This window comes from Heptranchias perlo, chromosome 24 (assembly GCF_035084215.1).
Source record: "Heptranchias perlo isolate sHepPer1 chromosome 24, sHepPer1.hap1, whole genome shotgun sequence".
In the NCBI taxonomy this organism is placed as follows: Eukaryota; Metazoa; Chordata; class Chondrichthyes; order Hexanchiformes; family Hexanchidae; genus Heptranchias; species Heptranchias perlo.
In genome coordinates, this window is record NC_090348.1 from 4,652,849 (window position 1) to 4,675,240 (window position 22,392).

The 22,392-nt window shown below is 41.3% G+C and overlaps 1 protein-coding gene across 3 annotated transcripts in view; it reads left to right on the forward strand.

The window, feature by feature from the left end:
* Positions 1-22,392, forward strand: part of fgd6 (FYVE, RhoGEF and PH domain containing 6) — a 108,545-nt gene that overhangs the window by 30,546 nt on the left and 55,607 nt on the right. For 2 of the 3 annotated variants that reach the window (XM_068004637.1, XM_068004640.1), the window contains exons 3-5: positions 8,125-8,263; positions 18,114-18,178; positions 18,281-18,311. In XM_068004637.1, the coding sequence (XP_067860738.1) occupies positions 8,125-8,263; positions 18,114-18,178; positions 18,281-18,311 (235 nt within the window). The remainder of the gene's footprint in view (positions 1-8,124; positions 8,264-18,113; positions 18,179-18,280; positions 18,312-22,392) is intronic. The other variant, XM_068004639.1, reaches the window with a different exon arrangement.

Below are 22,392 nucleotides of genomic sequence, written 5' to 3' on the forward strand. Positions count from 1 at the left end.
GAAATATTAGATGGGATAAACATAGTGAGAGAGGAAGTATTAAGGGGTTTAGCATCTTTGAAAGTAGATAAATCGCTCGGCCCAGATGAAATGTATCCTAAGCTGCTAAGAGAAGCAAGGGAGGAAATAACATGCTCTGACCATCATTTTCCGATTCTCCCTGGCTACAGGCGGGTGCCGGAGGATTGGAGGACTTCTAACATTGTACCGTTGTTTAAAAAGGGAGAAAGAGATCGACCAAGTAATTATAGGTCAGTCAGTCTAACCTCAGTGGTGGGCAAATTATTGGAATCGATTCTGAAGGACAGCATAAATCGTCATTTAGAAAGACATGGGTTAATCAAGGACAGTCAGCATGGATTTGTTAAGGGAAGGTCGTGTCTGACTAACTTGATTGAATTTTTTGAGCAGGTAACAAGGAGGGTTGATGGGGGTAACGCGTTTGATATAGTGTACGTGGATTTTAGCAAGGCTTTTGACAAGGTCCCACATGGCAGACTGGTTAAAAAAGTAAAAGCCCATGGGATCCAAGGGAAAGTTGCAAGTTGGATCCAAAATTGGCTCAGTGGCAGGAAGCAAAGGGTAATAGTTGACAGGTGTTTTTGCGACTGGAAGACTATTTCCACGGGGTTCCGCAGGGCTCATTACTAGGTCCCTTGCTTTTTGTGGCATATATTCATGATTTGGACTTGAATGCAGGGTGCTTGATCAAGAAGTTTGCAGATGTTACAGAAGTTGGGTGTGTGGTTGATAGTGAGGAGGAAAGCTGTAGATTGCAGGAAGATATCAATGGACTGGTCAGGTGGGCAGAAAAGTGGCAAATGGAATTCAATCCAGAGAAGTGTGAGATAATGCATTTGGGGAGAGCAAACAAGGCAAAGGAGTACACAATAAATGGGAGGATACTGAGAGGTGTAGAGGAACAAAGGGACCTTGGAGTACATGTCCACAGATCCCTGAAGATAGCAGGACAGGTAGATAAGGTGGTTAAAAATGCATATGGGGTACTTTCCTTTATTAGCCTAGGCATAGAATATAAGAGCAGGGAGGTTATGCTAGAACTGTATAAAACATTGGTTAGGCCACAGCTTGAGTACTGTGCACAGTTCTGGTCACCACACTACAGGAAAGATGCACTAGAGAGGGTACAGAGGAGATTTATGAGGGTGTTGCCAGGGCTGGAGAATTTTAGCCATGAGAAAAGATTGGATAGGCTGGGGTTGCTTTCTTTGGAACAGAGGAGGCTGAGGGGAGATTTAATTGAGGTATATAAAATAATGACAGGACTAGATAGAGTGGCTAGGGAGGACCTATTTCCTTAGCAGAGGGGTCATTGACCAGGGGGCATAGATTTAAAGTAATTGGTCGAAGGATTAGAGGGGAGCTGAGGAGAAATTTTTTCAACCACAGCGTGGTGGGGATCTGGAACTCACTGCCTGAAAGGGTGGTAGAGGCAGAAACCCTCAACTCATTTAAAAAGTACTTGGATGAGCGTTTGAAGTGCCGTAACCTACAGAGCTACGGACCAAGTGCTGGAAAGTGGGATTAGGCTGATAGCCCTTTTTCGGCCAGCAAGGACATGATGGGCCGAATGGCCTCCTTCTTTGCCGTAACTTTCTTTGATATCGGGCTGGAACACACCCAGTGCTTTTGGGCTGCACTGTCCTCTGCCAAAACCTCTAGGACCATCCTGGAGAGCAAAGATAACTCCTGTCGTCTTTTCTCCACTATCAACTATCTCCTTAAACCCTTCACCCTTGTGCTTTCCACCCTTACCTCCAACAAGAAGTGCAAGGATCTTATGGACTTCTTTATCACTAAGATTGAGATCATCCGTTCAGCTGCCTCTGCTGCTTCACCCTCCCGCCACGCCCGAGCCCTGAACCGCATCTTTCTTCAGTTTATCCCCCATTTTCCCTCGTGTCCTATCTGAGCTCATCTTGTCCACGAAGTCCACCTCCTATTCCCTTGACCCCATTCCCAGTAAACTGCTGACCATCCAACTTCCCTTCCTGGCCCCATGCTAGCTGACATCGTAAATGGTTCCCTCTCCTTGGGTACTGTCCCTTTCACTTTCAAGACCATTGTCATCACCCCCTCATCAAAAAATAATATATATATGTTGCAATCAATTAATTATGTTCTGAAGTGCAGTCTGTGTAGGCAAATGTGGCAGCCAGTTGTGCACAGCAAGGTCCCACGAATAGAAAGTCAGATGAACAGCCACTTAATTTGTTTGTTTTTTGGTGCTGGTAATTGAGGAAGAATGGTTGCCCAGGACACCAGCAGAGCTTTCTTTTTCCTGTTTGAATAGTGTTCTATCAATAGGGATCTGAACGGGCAGGTGTGACCTTGGTTTGGTGTCTTATTGAAAGACATTACTCCCTCAACTGTATCTTGTGTTTTTTTGCAAATGCCCTTGTGCGCTCATCCAATTTTTTCAAAGGCTGACTGAAACACGTGGTAAGTTGAGGCTGGATATATATCGTTAAGTTGGTTTATTTCACAGACAACAAGTGAACATAGAATACTAGTCAAAGCAAATTGGCCGTTCTTTGTTCAATCTCACTTCTTTCCTTAATAGCACGGGGAACCTTGTGCACAATCCCTTTCGTAGACTGGCTTACTTGTTTTTTGATTGGGCCAAGCCTGTATCTTTGTGGGGACTCGAGGTGATGGTGTGGGGCTGGGAAGAGAAGTCATTGCTAGCAATGCATTGGCTACAATCGGATAGATAAGACTGGAACTAAGCAAGGGCATCGAGAAACACTATGAAAGACTTGTTTTTGGCATTGTCTATCTTTCAGACTACTTCTAACTGCAAAAACTGACCACCTGCAAATGTGACCTCCAGGTTCAGGCCAAGGTCTGTGTCTCACAGACTTCTGTTCAAAACCTGCTTATCTGCCTGTTGCCCCTTTTCTTTCTCTACTAATTCTGGCCTTAGGGGGCAGAGGGGTGGTGTCCCTGACATAAGAACGTAAAATAGGAGCAGGAATAGGCCACATGGCTCCTCGAACCTGCTCCACCATTCAATAAGATCAAGGCTGATCTTCGACCTCAACTCCACTTTCCCGCCCGATCCCCATATCCCTTGATTCCCCTACAGTCCAAAAATCTATCTATCTCAGCCTTGACTATACTCAACGACTGAGCATCCATAACCCTTTGGGGTAGAGAATTCCAAAGATTCACAACCCTCTGAGTGAAGATATTCCTTCTCATTTCAGCCTTAAAGGCCGACCCCATATCCTGCGACAGTGCCCCCTAGTTCTAGACTCTCCAGCCAGGGGAAACAACCTCCTTAAGGCAGGGATTCAGCAGGCCTGGCAAACCAAACTGACTATCCTTTCTCTGGGGTATATCCTCTGCAACTGCCTCATGCCGTGCCCACTGCATAAAATCCTCCTCACCACAATGGGTATGAATACTTGTTTCACCACTTAAGAAGATGACAAATTGCTTAAAGTTCCAAGTCATCCTGGCCATGTACCTGGGATGAGATAATAGATCCTCGTATCAGTTTGAAATAGGTTGTTAATTGTGACATCCCCCAAACTGGCTCGTCTGGTTTTAATACACATTCTCCAATACCTGAAGCCTGTGACCTTCCTTTGTTCTTTTAAAAAAAACCTTAAACATAACTCAGTCTCAAAATTAACGAAGAGAATTGTCCCAAGGTGCTTCTCAGAGACGCAAGGAGAAACGATCGCTGAGCCAAAGAAAGAGGGATTAGGAGGGGTAACCAAAAACTTGGTCAAAAAAGTAGCTTTTAAGGAGGGTCTTAAAGGGTGACGAGACAGAGGGGTATAGGGAGGGAATCTCAGAGCGTGTGGCATAGGCAGCTGAAGTCAGAGGCAAAAAGGGGTTTTATTTTAATGATCACAGTAAAGTCAAAGAGAAGACCTTCATATAAATATTTTGTAATTATGGAACCATTCATTCGTTATGCCAGTTCAGGATTTTATAAAACTGAAGCTTGGCATCAGAGCCACAGCTTGGCTAATGTTTCAACAGATCCTGTGAAACGTGGTCTTCTGGTCACTCTGATTAAAAAGGACACATTTGATGGACCAGATCGTTGTAGGATTTTTAGACTTAATAAGCAACGAGGCCTTCACCTCAAATGCAAAATTGCAATGACTGCATGTGATACTTGATGTCTTCATAGTGTTTCCCAATGGACCGCTCTTGCTTAAGTCCAGTAACTAATGAATCAACGATGATTAAAATAACAAAAAATAACACTTTTTAATTTTCTTTATTCTTGAACTGCTTTGCTCTGCAATAGTTAGTGGTAGAGAGCCCTTAATTACTATGTTCATGTAGTGGAATTAATAGTATGTAAAGATTGCTATTTTAGTTAAACTGTTGAAGTAAGCCTAAGTGAATTTCCTGTTTATTGCTGGCACTACAGCTGATGGAATAGGATATCTGTTATTTATAACTCAGGATGAGAAGGCTAAACATTAACTGGACTATTTTTGCTTTCCGCAGAATTGTTGAGTGATAGCTAAACATTTTGTACAGTAATTTAAATTCTGGATGCAGGATTTAAATTTTTTGTGCACTTTTTCCAGCATGCTAAGATTTATATATTCACTTATCCCCACCAAAGTCCACTGTTGTTGCTTCTCAGTGCCATGTTCTCTCAGCTGGGAGGGATAGGCTGCTGTGGATTGTTCCACAGCTACTGTAAGTATTGTCATGTGGTCTATTCAAGGGTTGTACTTTATCTCTTGCCTAGTGCAAAAGGGCTGCTTCAACAGCCAACCCCACCCTTCATATGAAGTGAACCACAAGCTTGAGGTAATCAGCAAGTGTTATGCGCAGGGCGGACAATAAATTCTTTATGCTATTGATAAGCTCACTGACCATGTTATGAGATGCATCATGTTTTCTCCAGGTCACTTCAACCAACAGACATGTAGCCTTCTGACGGACCATATATCTCAGGCTTCAATCTGTGCATCAGTTTTATTGAGAAATATAAAATTACCACAAGCAATAGTCAAATGACAGGAAAATAAATGACTATGGTTTACTTCACATACAAAAGCCCTAGTAAGATTGAAGTCAATGGGAATCAGGAGGAAAACTCCAGTGGCTGGAGTCATACCTAGCACAAAGGAAGATGGTAGTGGTTGTTGGAGGCCAATCAGCTCAGCCCCAGGACATTGCTGCAGGAGTTCCTCAGGGCAGTGTCCTAAGCCCAACCATCTTCAGCTGCTTCATCAATGACCTCCATCATAAGGTCAGAAATGGGGATGTTCGCTGATGACTGCACAGTGTTCAGTTCCATTCGCAACCCCTCAAATAATGAAGCAGTCCGAGCCCGCATGCAGCAAGACCTGGACAACATCCAGGCTTGGGCTCATATGTGGCAGGTAACATTCGCGCCAGATAAGTGCCAGGCAATGACCATCTCCAACAAGAGAGAGTCTAACCACCTCCCCTTGACATTCAACGGCATTACCATCGCCGAATCCCCCACCATCAACATCCTGGGGGTCACCATTGACCAGAAACTTAACTGGACCAGCCATATAAATACGAGAGCAGGTCAGAGGCTGGGTATTCTGCGGCGAGTGACTCACCTCCTGACTCCCCAAAGCCTTTCCACCATCTACAAGGCACAAGTCAGGAGTGTGATGGAATACTCTCCACTTGCCTGGATGAGTGCAGCTCCAACAACACTCAAGAAGCTCGACACCATCCAAGATAAAGCAGCCCGCTTGATTGGCACCCCATCCACCACCCTTAACATTCACTCCCTTCACCACCGGCGCACTGTGGCTGCAGTGTGCACCATCCACAGGATACACTGCAGCAACTCGCCAAGGCTTCTTCGACAGCACCTCCCAAACCCGCGACCTCTACCACCTAGAAGGACAAGAGCAGCAGGCACATGGGAACAACACCACCTGCATGTTCCCCTCCAAGTCACACACCATCCCGACTTGGAAATATATCGCCGTTCCTTCATCGTCGCTGGGTCAAAATCCTGGAACTCCCTTCCTAACAGCACTGTGGGAGAACCGTCACCACACGGACTGCAGCGGTTCAAGAAGGCGGCTCACCACCACCTTCTCGAGGGCAATTAGGGATGGGCAATAAATGCTGGCCTTGCCAGCGATGCCCACATCCCGTGAACGAATAAAAAAAAATCAATTTCAAAATAACTAAACATCACAAGACTTCAGTAACAGATGCCAGCGTTGGGCATGTGATCTCAATACCCATTTGCATGGTGTATACATGTGAACTTGAACCTTCATGTGCATTTGTTGGTAAAACTGGTAAGAAGAAAAGCAGAGTGCAAGTGATTTTCTTGATCATTGAATGCTTCACTTCTTTGGTTACTGAATGGTCGTAGATGTTAATTAAATATATACATGTGAAGTACATTTACCTGTATCTACTAAAATTAGTGCATGTGGCTAAAATGGTGTGGGCATAGCCACACCTGTGGACAACACAGTTCTAGTGATCAAAAGCAAAATACTGCGGACGCTGGAAATCTGAAATAGTCAGGCAGCATCTGGAGAAAGAAACAGAGTTAACGTTTCAAGTTGATGACCCTTCGTCAGAACTCCGTCAGTTCTAGTGATACTCATCAGCCCACGTGCAACCTGACTGCAATCATTTGTAAGTGGTGTGAGTAGGGTATTCTGTGCTTCACACGTGACTGACTAGAAGTTAGTGTTCCATAAAAAGTTTAGACAGCAGTGCACAATAAGTACATATATGAATATATTACTTCTCCTGCTGAGACAGTACTCAAAGGGTGAGAATTGGTATTTTAAACAAGAAAATCTGGATTGAAGATACAGCACTGATATAGGGATTGGGTGACCTAGCCCAGATTTTGGGACGTTTTATTACGTTAAAGGCACTATATAAATGCAAATTGTTGATTTTGCTGGTGCGGGTCATCTCGGGGTGTGCCCCGTTAGACTTGTTCATGCATGTTTAGGTTTTAAAATTCTTTGCCCATAAAGTTGCTGGACATGCGAGCTGATAATGGCACGGTGAGGGCAACGGGGCTCTTGGGACCTTGGTGAACAATGGGACAAACAGCGCAACTCCTTTTAAACAATGAGATTAAAGGATTGAGAAATAAACAGAGGAGGACTGAGAAGGAGGGTGAATTAGAGTGGATAAATTCAATGTCAAATCAGGTACAGAAAGAGAAATAAAGAGAGGGAAAGAAAGATTGGATTGAGAGAGAGAAGAGACAAAGGAAAAGTAAGAAAAAAAAGTAAAAATTTTAAATTTAACATTTTTAAAATCTCTAACAACAATTCATTATCTGAAGGAATGAGACTCCACACTTTTCATTATTCACTTCCTGGGCAAGAGAGGTTGATTGGCAGTTGTTAACAATTATCACATTTAACCCTGTTAAAAGGGTACTTGCGCTGTTATTACTAAACTTAACTTTCTGTGGTGAATTTAATGGGATTAATGTGCAAATGCAGCAACTTCATAAAAATCATGGAGAGGTTGCAGTTTTCGCGAAGCTAACAGTGGAACAGTGCAAATCAGCCAGCAACTTGTGGCGATTTGCAATTCACTGGGTATCTCTTCCTCGCCATAAGTTGCTGGCTGATTTGTGCATTAATAACGGCGTGAGTCGTTTAGGCGCTGTTATTTTTTCAGCAAAATCTGAGCCTTTTTTTTATCTCTGCTACTTGGGTTCAAGTCCACCCTTGACTGATATAAGTCCTTCCTCTCCCGTGAAATGAACTTGGCCTGTCTGAACTGTTGGTAAGCAGATGTACACAGATTACCATTATATTTCAGTATTTGGGCATAAGGATGGCTGCTGTGAGAAGTGGGGAGGGCAGAAAGAATAACATTAATGCAGTAGAGGGTCCTCTTTTGAAGTTGTAGTGAGAACATTATTGCAGCAGAATAGAGTAAGTTGATATTGCATTTGGCTTGTGCTATAAGTGTTTTGGAGGGCTTAATGTTTCATTCCTAATACTGGTTAGTTCAAAATAAGCCCCCTTTCCCCTCCCCTCCCTTCCCCCCCCCCCAAAAAAAAAAGGTTTGAATCTTTATATTCAATAGCAGATGAAATGTTAAGATAATGCCTTGTTCTGATTGACTTATTTGTAGCCCTGTACAGGATCAGGATAACCATTCTTCAGAAATGGACATCAACTCGGATGAGGAAGAAATCATTTTTAGCTCCGATGAAGAAGATACCAGTTCAGATACAAGTAAAGGAGAACTGGATCAGCAAGATGAGAAGCAGGTAGCTTGTTAAATTCAGTACGATTCTTCTACAAGACAGGAACTTATTTTTATCTAATTCTAGCAGATCTGCTGTGGTGTTGCTGTTGATAAGTTGGAGGATATGTTGTTTTATAACAAGCGGGGTCTTTGTACCATGTAGGGAATATCACCGGGACCATTGATTTATAGTGACTGCATAAAATAAATTCCAATTTATGGAATGGTGTTCCTTTAACTATGTGTTTAATCTTTATCTCTCACCAGTTTTAAAACTGTGAATACATTTTTTGGGGGGAAAATTGAGATGAAGATCATTCATTGGTTTACATACTGGTATTGTTGTAGTACAGTTTTACAGCACTGATTTTACGGGAGAGTACATTGACAACAATTGTGCACGTTAATACAGTAGTTTTACATACTTCCAGATCCACGTGCTTATGCGAAGGAAGGTTGGACATAGGTGCACAGGGGTATTCTGTCTTTTTTGACTGGCATTCTTGTGTAGTGAACCTGGGAGCTTGTGATGGTATGTTCCCATCGGCTGTCTTGCCTCAATTTACCCCGTCCTCTGCACGAATGTCTGGTAGGGCTGTTGAGCGCTTCAGTGGGCTTCCAGGAAGGTGGTGGTGGGGGGTCCAAACTGCTTGGTAATTTCCCAGTTCTGATAGAGGCTTATGCATGTATTATTACAATACTTATGTAGAGCTTGCATTTCCTATCCACAAACCATAATTACTATTGTCATGACTTTTGGATAGTTTTTCTGTCAACATTTATCACTTTAAATTGCAATATCAACATATCTCATTCAATTTTGCAATATCAACAGTCTCAATGTAGTTAGAAGTTCTCACCATTATGTGCCTCATGGGAGCTTCTGAAGTCTCTCTCCCAACTCCGTCACTTTTAACCAAGCGACTGTGAGCAATGCCATGATAAATTGTATTTATGAAAAAAAATTCACACACAACCTGATATTATTTACAAACTTATTTTCAATGCCCTCTTACAAGCAGTTGAGCCTTAGAGCTCCTAGTTATTCTTGGATATTTTGGTATTGACTGCTGTCCAAATAGAAGTGCAGTTAATTGCTACCCTTTTGCTCATCAGCAAATTCACCACCAAAGCAATAATCTTGCCCTTTAGCCATAAATTTCTTGAGGCATCTTATCAAATACTTTCTTTGAATTGGGATTTATAACATCAAATACATGGCTATCTTTCAACAATACAGTTATTTTCAAAGAGTTCTAATAAACATTATTACATGACATGCTTGACATAAATCCACATTGACTTGGAATTAAAATGGTCTGTAAGGTGGACCTCAATTGTGTTTTTCCAGCGTAGAAGTCAAGCTGAAGCAGTGAAAATCTCATCATTGTTCTGACCTTTTTAATAAAAGATAGAGAAATAACTAAAGCTGTTTCAATGTATTGATAACATACCTGTGCCCTATGCACTGCTTAAATTTCTGCCATGGTTTTTCTGCTTTTATCTTTATTTCCGTAAGTACTTTTAAATGTTCCATTTCGTTTGTGAGTTTGTCTCCGGAGTTGTCATTCCTGAACCTTGGATAAAAATCATATCTCGTCCTGTCCCCAGTGTATGTGTGCTTCTTTCCATTTGATTTTATTTTCCATTTTTTTTCCCCTTTAAAGTAATAGTCTGTTGGACTCTTTCCTGTAACATTTGTCCCTTTTGTGCAATGAGGCAGCAAGTTGCTCAAAAGGTCAAAGGTGACTGTGACACCTGTTGATTTGTAGATACAAAAAGGACTCTATTTCAGTGTAAAAGCTCCCACCATATGATGGCCAGACCTGCATGAGTCCTGGACTATGAAATGGGTGCAAAGATTGCACTACAGCGTCCCTAAGAAAAAAACACCATTGCTGCAGTTGGTTGCCCAGATAGCTTGTGTGCTCATTAGCAGGTGGTACTCACTAGACAGTTTTTTTTTCCTGCCTCTTTACCTTGGCAACTGCACAAAGTTCAAAGTCCCAAGTTTGAAGAAAATAATTAAAAATTGAATTACCCTTGTGGACACATCATACGTGGTTGTCCATACATTGTTATTTTTACTGGGTTTTTTTAAAGCGATTGTTTCTTCAATTGGTTTCCCATGCAACAGTCAAGGTAAATTGGGAAAACAGATGAGTAGGAATCTGAACCATTTTGAGAATAATTTGAGAGGTGGCAGCAATTGCTCACATTTGCCATCTCAAAAGACAATCTGCAGTCTAGACAGGACAGTTTTTGGAACCAGGAGGGGCATGGACCTCTAGTTTGAATATATGTTCTGCTGAATCTGACATCTGTTTACCTAGTAAATGGGGTGTATGCTGATTGACCCCTACTGTACCTGCAGAATCATCTCTAGCTAATAATTTCCACTCAACAGCAGCTGTAGCCTTGTTTTTCATTTTCAAAAACTGTTTGCCAATGTAGACATATTTAGTTTGTGCATATGTGGATAAAATATTTAGTGTTCAATTTAAATGTGGCAAGTCCACTTAATTCACCCTCGCAAACAGCCCAAATTTGGATCTCCATGACTTTCTGTTCACTAATATATTTTTTAATTGCTAGTTCATATTTCCTTAGAAGTTCCGTCAGATTTTGCAAGCAGTATAGGTGATGACATAACTTAAGATGAGAAAATAAAATGACTCTAGTCACAGAAAAGACAGTTCAAGAGTCACCTAGTTCCACAATCATTGATCTGTGAATGAAATTTTAATCAGCATTTGAAATCAGTTCAAGTTAATGGAGCTTGCTTATAACACAGCCATTTTTGGGATTTGAATGGCTTTTATAAAGTGAGCATGTTATAAAAATTATGTTGAAAGATGTAACTGGAGGGTTTTGCTGAGTTTTCAGTTACGATTTTCCTCCCTCTTGAAGGAGTTTGCACCGACCGCAGTTGTTGCAGAACTGTAAACTGTTGAGTTTTCTTGTTACTTGTGGAATACTAACGCATTATTAATAATGCAATATATTATAAGGCAAGCCAAAACACTGAAGCTCATTTACAATATTATGTTTTTATGACAGTTTAGCTCACAGGGTGTTTGGATGACGTAATGCAATGATGTCCAAGGCATGGTCTACAGGCTAAATGTGGCTCAGTTGGTAGCACTCTCACCTCCGAGTCAGAAGGTTGTGGGTTCAAGTCCCACTCCACAGGCTAGAGCACAAAATCTAGGCTCCTACTCGAGTACAGCACTGAGGGAGTGCTGCACTGTCGGAAGTGCCGTCTTTCGGATGAGATGTCAAACCGAGGCCTCATCTGCCATCTCAGGTGGACGTAAAAGATCCTAGAAAGAAGCAGAGGGGAGAGAGAGAGGCCCAGAGGATAAGAGGGCAGGGAACAGAAAAAGGGAGCAAGACAATGGAGAATGAATGAGAAAACTAGAGCCAAAGAGCCAGGCTCCAGGTGAGGGGGATGTGGTGAAGGAAAAGAGTATGAGTGGAAAGGAGGGAGAAGATGAGGTGGAAAAGGGAATGGATACATCACATGATCTTACTGTCTGGGGAGGAGGAGGTTTCCATTTCTATGTACGGAGCTTGCATCATTGCATAGTTGTATGCAGCCCATTCAGTGGATTTACATGGAGTCTACAGCACAGAAACAGGCCATTCAGCCCAACTGGTGAACGCCAGCTTTTATGCTCCATACGAGCCTCTTCCCTCCCTACTTCATCTAACCTTATCAGCATACCATTCTATTCCTTGCTCCCTTGTCTGCTTATCTAGCTTCCCTTCAAATGCATCTATGCTATTTGCCCCAACTACTCCTTGTGGTAGCGCGTTCCACATTCTTATCACCCTTTGGGTAAATAAGTTTCTCCTGAATTCCCTATTAGATTTAATAGTGACTATCTCATATTTATGATCTCTAGTTTTGGATTCCCCCCATAAGTGGAAACATTTTCTTTACATCTACCCTATCAAACCCTTTCATTATCTTAAACACCTCTATCAGGTCACTCCTCGACCTTCCCTTTTCTAGAGAAAAGAGCCCCAGTCTGTTCAGCCTTTCCTGATGGGGCTATCCTCTCAATTCTGGTATCATCCTTGTGAATTTTTTTCGCACCTTCTCCAATGCCTCTATATCCTTTTAATAATATGGAGACCAGAACTCTGCACAGTACACCTAGTGTAGTCTAACCACGGTTCTATACAAGTTTAACATAACTTCTCTGCTTTTCAATTGTATCTCTCTAGAAAGTAAACCAACATGGAGATTCCTTTTTTATGGCCTTATTAATCTGCGTCGCTACTTTTAGTGATTTGTGTATCTGTACCCTTTGCCTCTGTACCCCATTTAGACTTTATTATCCAAGCTGTATGTGACTTCCTTATTCTTCCCACCAAAATGCACCACCTCTTATCCATGTTGAAATTAATTTACCAATTACACGCCCACTCTGTAAGTTTGTTAATGTCTTCTTGCATTTTGACGCCTTCTTCCTTTGTATTAACTACCACCCCATCTCCCCAATTTGGTGTCATCCGCAAATTTTGAGATTGTACTTCCAATCCTGAGTTCAAATGATTAATGTAAGTTGTGAACAACACCGATCCCTGTGGAATACCACTTCCCACCTTTTGCTAGTCTGAGCAGCTACCCTTAACCTCTACTCTTTGTTACTTTGTAGCCAGCTTGCTATCCATTCTGCTACATGTCCCCTGACTCCACATGCTCTAACCTTAGTCATGAGTCTACAATGCAGTACCTTCTCGGGGGCCTTTTGAAAATCCAAATATATTACATCTACTACATTGCACTTATCTAATCTTTGTTACATCTTCAAAAAATTCAATAAGGTTGGTCAAGCATGACTTTCCCTTCTGAAATCCATGCTGACTACTCTTCATTATATTTTTGTTTTCTAGATGTTTTTCTGTTACATCTTTGAGTAAAGATTCCAATATCTTTTCTACCACTGACGTTAAGCTAACTCGTCAATAGTTCCCCGGACTTGTTATAACTACATTTAAAAAGGGAGATAGAAAATTAGCTGTCTGCCAGTCCTCTGGCACTATTCCCTTTCCTATTTTTTTTTAATATATATGTAATAGTGCCTTTGCTCTCTCTTCCCTAACTTCTTTTAATATGTGTGGATGCCATCCATCCGGATCAGGACTTTTATCCTCTCTAAGTTTGATTAGTTTATCAATTATCTCCCCCCTTTCTAAAATGTCTTTACATCTTTTTTGATCTCTTCTTCTAATGTCATGCCCACATTGTTAGTTTCTCTGATAAATACTAAGGCAAAGTAACTATTCAATATTTCTGCCATTTCATTGTCATTACCTGTGAGTTTATCTTGTGCATCCCTTAGTGGCCCTATCCCTAGCCTGATTTTACTTTTGTTATTTGTGTCTGTAGAATACTTTACTATTTCCTTTTTATATTCCTTGTTAATTTAAGTTCATAGTTCTTCTTTGCTTTCCTAACTTTTTTACTTCTTTCCTAACCTCTTCGTATTCCCTTTTGTTGTCCTCCTTTATTGTCTATGCAGTTAGAGTATTCTTTAGTTTCAATTTTATCCTTATCTCTTTATTCATCCATTGTGTTTCATTTTGACACGCATGTATGGCCCCCAGCTACAAAAGATTGGACATACCTGATGTATTGGGTTAGCGCACCATCCTTTCACATCTGGGCCCAGACTGATGGGACAAAAGTCTTCTCTCTCAGCCAATTGTAAGGGTCCTACCAGAAATATGTTTGCGACACGTAAGTTCCTATCAACTTAGTTCTTAATTGACATAGGCCTACAGCACCAATTGGCATTAAATTGGCAATTTCATAGAGGTACCACAAGGATGACTTGTGTGAGAAATGGTATCATACTGCTGCAGTAGGAGGTGCTCCAGTGGGTTTTGGGATAAGCCATATCCTTGGAGTAGAGTAGCGAGAGCTTCACTTTGAATCTAATTATGCTACTTCTGATGACAATTTATTTGATGCTGATACTGGACAGCTTTCAATCCCCACATTTCTCATCTTGTTGGCTATAAAAGTTCCCCACACCAAATTTGAGAGAAAAAATGAATGCCGATCTCACTTCTGTATAGAATCATAGACAATTCGGTGCATTTGCCCATGTGCCTGTGCTGGTGCTTGATCTACGTTAAAGATAATCGCATTTCTCTGCTGCTTCTCCGTGCTCTTTCATATTTTTTTTCAAGTGACTAATCCCTTCTTGAATGTCATGATTGAATCAGGTTCCACAGCCACTTGTAATACTTCATTCCATACTGTAATAACCCTTTGGGATAAAAATAGCTTCTAATCTTCCCATTTATGCTACTCATACTATTTCTAATTTTAATGCTGCATAAGAGAAATTGCAAATGTATTTCTTCTACCACTGGATATTTGATTCTATAACTCTTTTTACATGTTCTAATTTTTAATACTTGCTTTATAACTGGCTACTGAACCTCTTCTAGTTAGAATTAGTGATGTTTCCATGTATTTCCATTCTAACATTTGAGTTGTTTTTAAAAGATATCCAAATTTTCATAGAATCATAGAATCATAGAAGTTACAACATGGAAACAGGCCCTTCGGCCCAACATGTCCATGTCGCCCAGTTTATACCACTAAGCTAGTCCCAATTGCCTGCACTTGGCCCATATCCCTCCATACCCATCTTACCCATGTAACTGTCCAAATGCGTTTTAAAAGACAAAATTGTACCCGCCTCTACTACTGCCTCTGGCAGCTCGTTCCAGACACTCACCACCCTTTGAGTGAAAAAATTGCCCCTCTGGACCCTTTTGTATCTCTCCCCTCTCACCTTAAATCTGTGCCCCCTCGTTATAGACTCCCCTACCTTTGGGAAAAGATTTTGACTATCGACCTTATCTATGCCCCTCATTATTTTATAGACTTCGATAAGATCACCCCTTAACCTCCTGCTTTCCAGGGAAAAAAGTCCCAGTCTGTCTAACCTCTCCCTGTAAGTCAAACCATCAAGTCCCGGTAGCATCCTCGTAAATATTTTCTGCACTCTTTCTAGTTTAATAATATCCTTTCTATAATAGGGTGACCAGAACTGTACACAGTACTCCAAGTGTGGCCTCACCAATGCCCTGTACAACTTCAACAAGACATCCCAACTCCTGCATTCAATGTTCTGACCAATGAAACCAAGCATGCTGAATGCCTTCTTCACCACCCTATCCACCTGTGACTCCACTTTCAAGGAGCTATGAATCTGTACTCCCAGATCTCTTTGTTCTATAACTCTCCCCAACGCCTTACCATTAATGGAGTAGGTCCTGGCCCGATTCGATCTACCAAAATGCATCACCTCACATTTATCTAAATTAAATTCCATCTGCCATTCATCGGCCCACTGGCCCAATTTATCAAGATCCCGTTGCAATCCTAGATAACCTTCTTCACTGTCCACAATGCCACCAATCTTGGTGTCATCTGCAAACTTACTAACCATGCCTCCTAAATTCTCATCCAAATCATTAATATAAATAACAAATAACAGCGGACCCAGCACCGATCCCTGAGGCACACCGCTGGACACAGGCATCCAGTTTGAAAAACAACCCTCTACAACCACCCTCTGTCTTCTGTCGTCAAGCCAATTTTGTATCCAATTGGCTACCTCACCTTGGATCCCATGAGATTTAACCTTATGTAACAACCTACCATGCGGTACCTTGTCAAATGCTTTGCTGAAGTCCATGTAGACCACGTCTACTGCACAGCCCTCATCTATCTTCTTGGTTACCCCTTCAAAAAACTCAATCAAATTCGTGAGACATGATTTTCCTCTCACAAAACCATGCTGACTGTTCCTAATTAGTCCCTGCCTCTCCAAATGCCTGTAGATCCTGTCCCTCAGAATACCCTCTAACAACTTACCCACTACAGATGTCAGGCTCACTGGTCTGTAGTTCCCAGGCTTTTCCCTGCCGCCCTTCTTAAACAAAGGCACAACATTTGCTACCCTCCAATCTTCAGGCACCTCACCTGTAGCGGTGGATGATTCAAATATCTCTGCTAGGGGACCCGCAATTTCCTCCCTAACCTCCCATAACGTCCTGGGATACATTTCATCAGGTCCCGGAGATTTATCTACCTTGATGCGCGTTAAGACTTCCAGCACCTCCCTCTCTGTAATATGTACACTCCTCAAGACATCACTATTTATTTCCCCAAGTTCCCTAACATCCATGCCTTTCTCAACCGTAAATACCGATGTGAAATATTCATTCAGGATCTCACCCATCTCTTGTGGTTCCGCACATAGATGACCTTGTTGATCCTTAAGAGGCCCTACTCTCTCCCTAGTTACCCTTTTGCCCTTTATGTATTTGTTGAAGCTCTTTGGATTCACCTTTGCCTGATCTGCCAAAGCAATCTCATATCCCCTTTTTGCCCTCCTGATTTCTCTCTTAACTCTACTCCGGCAATCTCTATACTCTTCAAGGGATCCACTTGATCCCAGCTGCCTATGCATGTCATATGCCTCCTTCTTTTTGACTAGTGCCTCAATCTCCCGAGTCATCCAAGGTTCCCTACTTCTACCAGCCTTGCCCTTCACTTTATAAGGAATGTGCTTACCCTGAACCCTGGTTAACACACTTTTGAAAGCCTCCCACTTACCAGACGTCCCTTTGCCTGCCAACAGACTCTCCCAATCAACTTCTGAAAGTTCCTGTCTAATACCATCAAAATTGGCCTTTCCCCAATTTAGAATTTTAACTTTTGGGCCAGACCAATCGTGTGAAGAAATCCCATGCATGACTTAAAATTAATTACATAACCCTGCAATTTCCTGATTCCCAGGGGCTTATTTTTAAAAAAAATAAAAACTCAATGCTGCAAATTCCATGCCTATGAGTGATTCTTAATATCAAAGAGGCTAGATTCAAACCTAACTCCTTGAGGTGAAAAAGTCTATTTTATAACAGGCGGCACCACCCAGCGCCTCTTCCTTTTCTCTTCCGAACGCACTGCCCTCCTCCACGTTTGATTTTATCAGAATGTGAATTGAATACTGGGCATATAGAATGGGGATGGCTTTGTGATGCATGTGATTTAAGTAACCAACTCTTAATGAGGAGATTGTGGGTTTTGTTCCTAGTGTTGTCTGTTGCCAGAGCTTGCCTACCTTTGGTTAGATAAGATCTCTGTTCTTAGCCAAATAAAGTATCACAGAAAGTTGAGTTTTGCTACCTCTTTATTGTGGTGGGAGGCAGGGTAAGAAACATTATGTAAAAATAGGTAGTAAAACTCAACTTGAAGAGTCTCCAGTGCATTTAGTGTCTTAAGAAGAAAGTCCTTTTTATTTTGTGTAATTCTTTTTTTGTGGCAGCACCGGGAGCATGCTCTAAAGCCTTACAAATTGACCATGTGTAGAAACTATATTTTATCTTCCTACGCCATATTCTCAGCAAGGCACCCACTGCATTCTATTCCTCTTAATTCAAAGTTGCTTAATTCTAATTATTGGATAGTTCAAATTTTTAGTAGCACAAAAATGACTTAAAATTATCAAGAGTAGACTGTATTCTTATGAAAGCCTAGTGTCCATGGGTTGCAGTTTGTAGGCTGATGAGGCAAATAAATAGGTAACAGTACAAGGTGACTTCAAAGTGTTTGAAGCAACTAGGTGTTGATGATGGCCAGTTCTCTGTAAATTCTTAAACTGCACTATGATGGGATTTTTTTTTATTGCAAAACTTGAATGTTTTGAACAGTTATGAAGTGGTCAATGAATGTGTAAGCTTTTTGTCTTATTTTGGAGTTTTCTGGTTTATTTTACTTTTTGCCGAAAGTGGCAATACACTTTTCTAAAGCTTGTATTTTACGTTCTCTCCAGAATGATGAAGGGAAGAAAACCAAAGTCTATCATATTGCCAGAGAAATCATGAGCTCAGAGAAAGTGTATGTACAGTGTTTTGATTTTGTTATAAAAATTTACAGCAGAGTTTGAGTAATCTCAATTCATATATGAAAGGATAATGCTATGGATTTTTTTGTCAACAGATTTGTGGATGTTTTGAAGCTTTTGCACATCGTAAGTAATTCATTTTCTTTGTACAACAAAGTGTCTGTAATAGGATCCCCTTCTGAAATGCAGTGCTTCGGTGTGACCATAAGAGATAAACTTAAATGGATTTGGGATAACCTTCTGGTCCTCTACTTTGGAAAAACATTTTTCAGTTTGTGCTGGTCAGCTGTCGCATATGTACTTCACAGAAATGTGTGGTTGCCCATGAACAACAGTGAAAAGGGTTTAATATCCATTTCAGACGTGTGAGGGTGGTAGCTGGCCATCTGTCAATTCCTTCCATTTCTGTATTGCTATGTCATCTGGTAGTCTTTAATCACATGGTACATCCCAGTGCTAGTCAAATAAATCCTAGCCATTCTGGAGAGTGGAATGCAAGCAGATATCCTTAATACATAGAGTGCAAGACAGCTGGGTCCAAACTAACTCTGCCTTTTATTATGATAGGTTGTACACCGCTTGGGTCAGCAGTTTGGAGTTGTTTGGGTGCTGTCTTCAATCAGAATTTTTTGAATAGGTAGTCATTCAGACAGTGGTTTTTTGAAGTCTGGTTATAGTTTTGGAAGAATAGTAATTTGCGTAATGCAATGTCAGCCAGTCCAAAACAATGTAAAATCTCTGTACTTTTTAAAAGCATTTCAGTTGTCATGACGCTGTATTTGGCACAGATTTCTTTTAAGTTTTAAATTTGTTGTAATAGTTACATAACACAAAAACAAGTTAACATACTTTGAAAACAGTGTTGTATACTGAAAAGTAGATACGAACTTTGAGGTTTGAAAACACAAAATGATTCAGTTCACATTTAGCTGGAGTTTGGCAATGCCCCACTAATCATCTCAGAAATACACGTATATTTTCTGTAAAAGGTTGAGTATGTGATGAGAAATGTGGCGCTGATCAAATTTCCTCATTAGCATTTATTCCTCTGGTACTTGCCAAAATTCTGAACCTAATGACCTAAGTGCATGGTCACATGTCACCCAGTATTAGTGAAGCTATCATGTTCATACAGCTCCTTCGCCTTTGATTCTAAATTTTTATCCATATCACAGATTATTTGCACAGGTGAAACAGTGCATGTTTTAATGTGTAATTTTTTTCTAATTGTTTTAACATGTCCTTCAGCAGATGGGGGTGGGGAATCTGTGGGTGATGGAATACGAATTGCAGCCAATTTTGGAAAGAAAGAAGTGACATTTAGATTGCCAGGTTGTGTTGTATATATCCAAAATTTCAAACGCATGAGGTCTACCCAGAGTGGTGGGTCAGGTTTATGCTGGTACATACATACCAGCCATCAATGCTTCAAACTGATCGTCAGCGTTTTGGGAGCCTGCTCTTGTGTGTCAACATTCGCTGACCAAAATCAGCATGGAATGGGTCTCCCTTCCTCAGCACCACTCCTAATCCAAATGGAAATGGTTCTGCCCACAACATGCAGTGGCTGGAATCAAGAGGATACAGGGTAGAACATTTAGGACTGAGATGAGAAATTTCTTCATGGTGATACTGGAAAGAGGGAAGGGGGCAAAAGCTGGGAATGGTGCTTTGGCTTGGTGGAGGAACGAGTGCTAGCATTAACAGAGAGAGAGGTGAAGAGCCGGCACCATGGACTAAAGGGGGTGGAGGGGCAAAAGAGTACCAATGTGAACAGATGGGAGGGGGGAGAAGAGTGCTCGGTTGAATTGAGGGGGAGGAGAAAAGTGTCAGTATGAACTTGGAGGATTGGAGGAGGAGCATAAGTCTTTGAAAAGGTGGGGGTTTGGATGGGTTACACTGTCTATGAACTGGGTCTGTCGAGGATAGAGTGTCTCTGTGAACTGGGGTGGGGGTGATGGATGTGGAGAGTAACTGTTATGGTAATTTTGGGAAATGATGGTCTGATTGATTTATTGAAAATCCAAATGTACTTTTTGTTTTTCCTTGCTTTTAGATTAAAAATATACACAATTAACTGGAAGTATAATTTTCAATGTAAAAAATGAACTTGGTCCACCATCATATTTTTGCACCACCAATTTTGTGCCTTCAACATTTGTATTTCCCTTTGCAAGCTTTCATGTACTTACATATTTTCTTCCAGTACAAATGAAGGAACATTGGGGTATATCTGCAGTTTAAGCTGCTTTCACACATCATAAGGCCTATAATTTGGGCTGTTCTTGAGCTATCAGCTTTTTGGGGGCCATGTCAGGTTTTTCAGGAGGAATTAAAGGAAATTAGTATTAGTAAAAAAAAATAATGCTGGAGAAATTAATGGGACAGAAAGCTGATAAATCCCCAGGTCCTGATAATCTGCATCCCAGAGTACTAAAAGACATAGCCATGGAAATAGTGGATGCATTAGTTGTCATCTTCCAAAATTCTATTCATTATGGAACAGTTCCTGCAGATTGGAGGGTGGCAAATGTAACCCCACTATTTAAAAAAGGAGGGAGGGAGAAAACAGGGAACTACAGACCGGGTTAGCCTAACATCAGCCGTAGGGGAAATTCTAGAGTCTATTATAAAGGATGTGATAACAGGACATTTAGAAAATATCAATGGGATTAGACAAAGTCAACATGGATTTATGAAAGGGAAATCATGTTTGACAAACCTACTGGAGTTTTTTGAGTATGTAACTGGTAGAATAGATAAGGGAGAACCAGTGGATGTGGTTTATTTGGATTTTCAGAAGGCCTTTGATAAAGTCCCACATAAGAGGTTAGTGTGCAAAATTGAAGCACATGGGATTGGTGGTAATATACTGGCATAGATTGAAAATTGGTTAACAGACAGGAAACAGAGTTAGGAATAAATGGGTCTTTTTTGGGGTGGCAGGCAGTGACTAGTGGGGTACTGCAGGGATCAATGCTTGGGCCCCAGCTACTCTCAATATATATCAATGATTTGGATGAGGGAACCAAATGTAATATTTCCAAGTTTGCTGATGACACAAAACTAGGTGGGATCGTGAGTTGTGCGGAGGATGCAAAGAGGCTTCAAGGTGATTTAGACAAGTTGAATGAGTGGGCAAATACATGGCAGATGCAGTGTAATGTGGATAAATGTGAAGTTATCCACTTCGGAAGGAAAAACAAAAAGGCAGAGTATTATTTAAATGGTGATAGATTGGGAAATGTTGATGTACACCAGTCACTGAAAGCAAACAGGCAGGTGCAGCAAGCAGTTAGGAAGGCAAATGGTATGTTGGCCTTCGTTGCAAGAGGATTTGAGTACAGGAGCAAGGATGTCTTGCTGCAGTTCTACTGGGCCTTGGTGAGACCACAGCTGGAGTATTGTGTGCAGTTTTGGTTTCCTTACCTAAGAGAGGATATACTTGCCATAGAGGGAGTGCAGCGAAGGTTCACCAGACTGATTCCTGGGATGGCAGAACTGTCGTATGAGGAGAGATTGGGTCGACTCGGCCTGTATTCACTCGAGTTTAGAAGAATGAGAGGGGATCTCATTAAAACATATAAAATTCTGACAGGGCTAGACAGACTGGATGCAGGGAGGATGTTTCCCCTGGCTGGGGTATCCAGAACGAGGGGTCACAGTCTCAGGATACGGGGTAGGACATTTAGGACTGAGATGAGGAGAAATTTCTTCACTCAGAGGGTGGTGAACCTGTGGAATTCTCTACCACAGAAGGCTGTGGAGGCCAAGTCACTGAATATATTTAAGAAGGAGCTAGATAGATTTCTAGACACAAAAGTCATCAAGAGGAATGAGGAGAGAGCGGGAATATGGTATTGAGATAGAGGATCAGCCATGATCATATTGAATGGCAGAGCAGGCTCGAAGGGCCGAATGGCCTACTCCTGCTTCTATTTTCTATTTTTCTTTCTATATTTTCAAAATTGTTGGTTAAGTTTTGCTACTTTTCTAGGTTGGTATGTATGCTGGTGCTAATTTGGAACACTGCATTGAGGCAGTTTATAGTTTTAAATAGAGAACTGATTTTTCAGTGTACCAGATGTGTATTACACTAGTTAATACAGATAGCTGAATTGAAACTGTTGTACTGGAGCTCTACTGGATAACCTTTAGCGTGACTGCAGATGTTGATGCTGGCTAGGGCTGGTTTAAATGATCCACT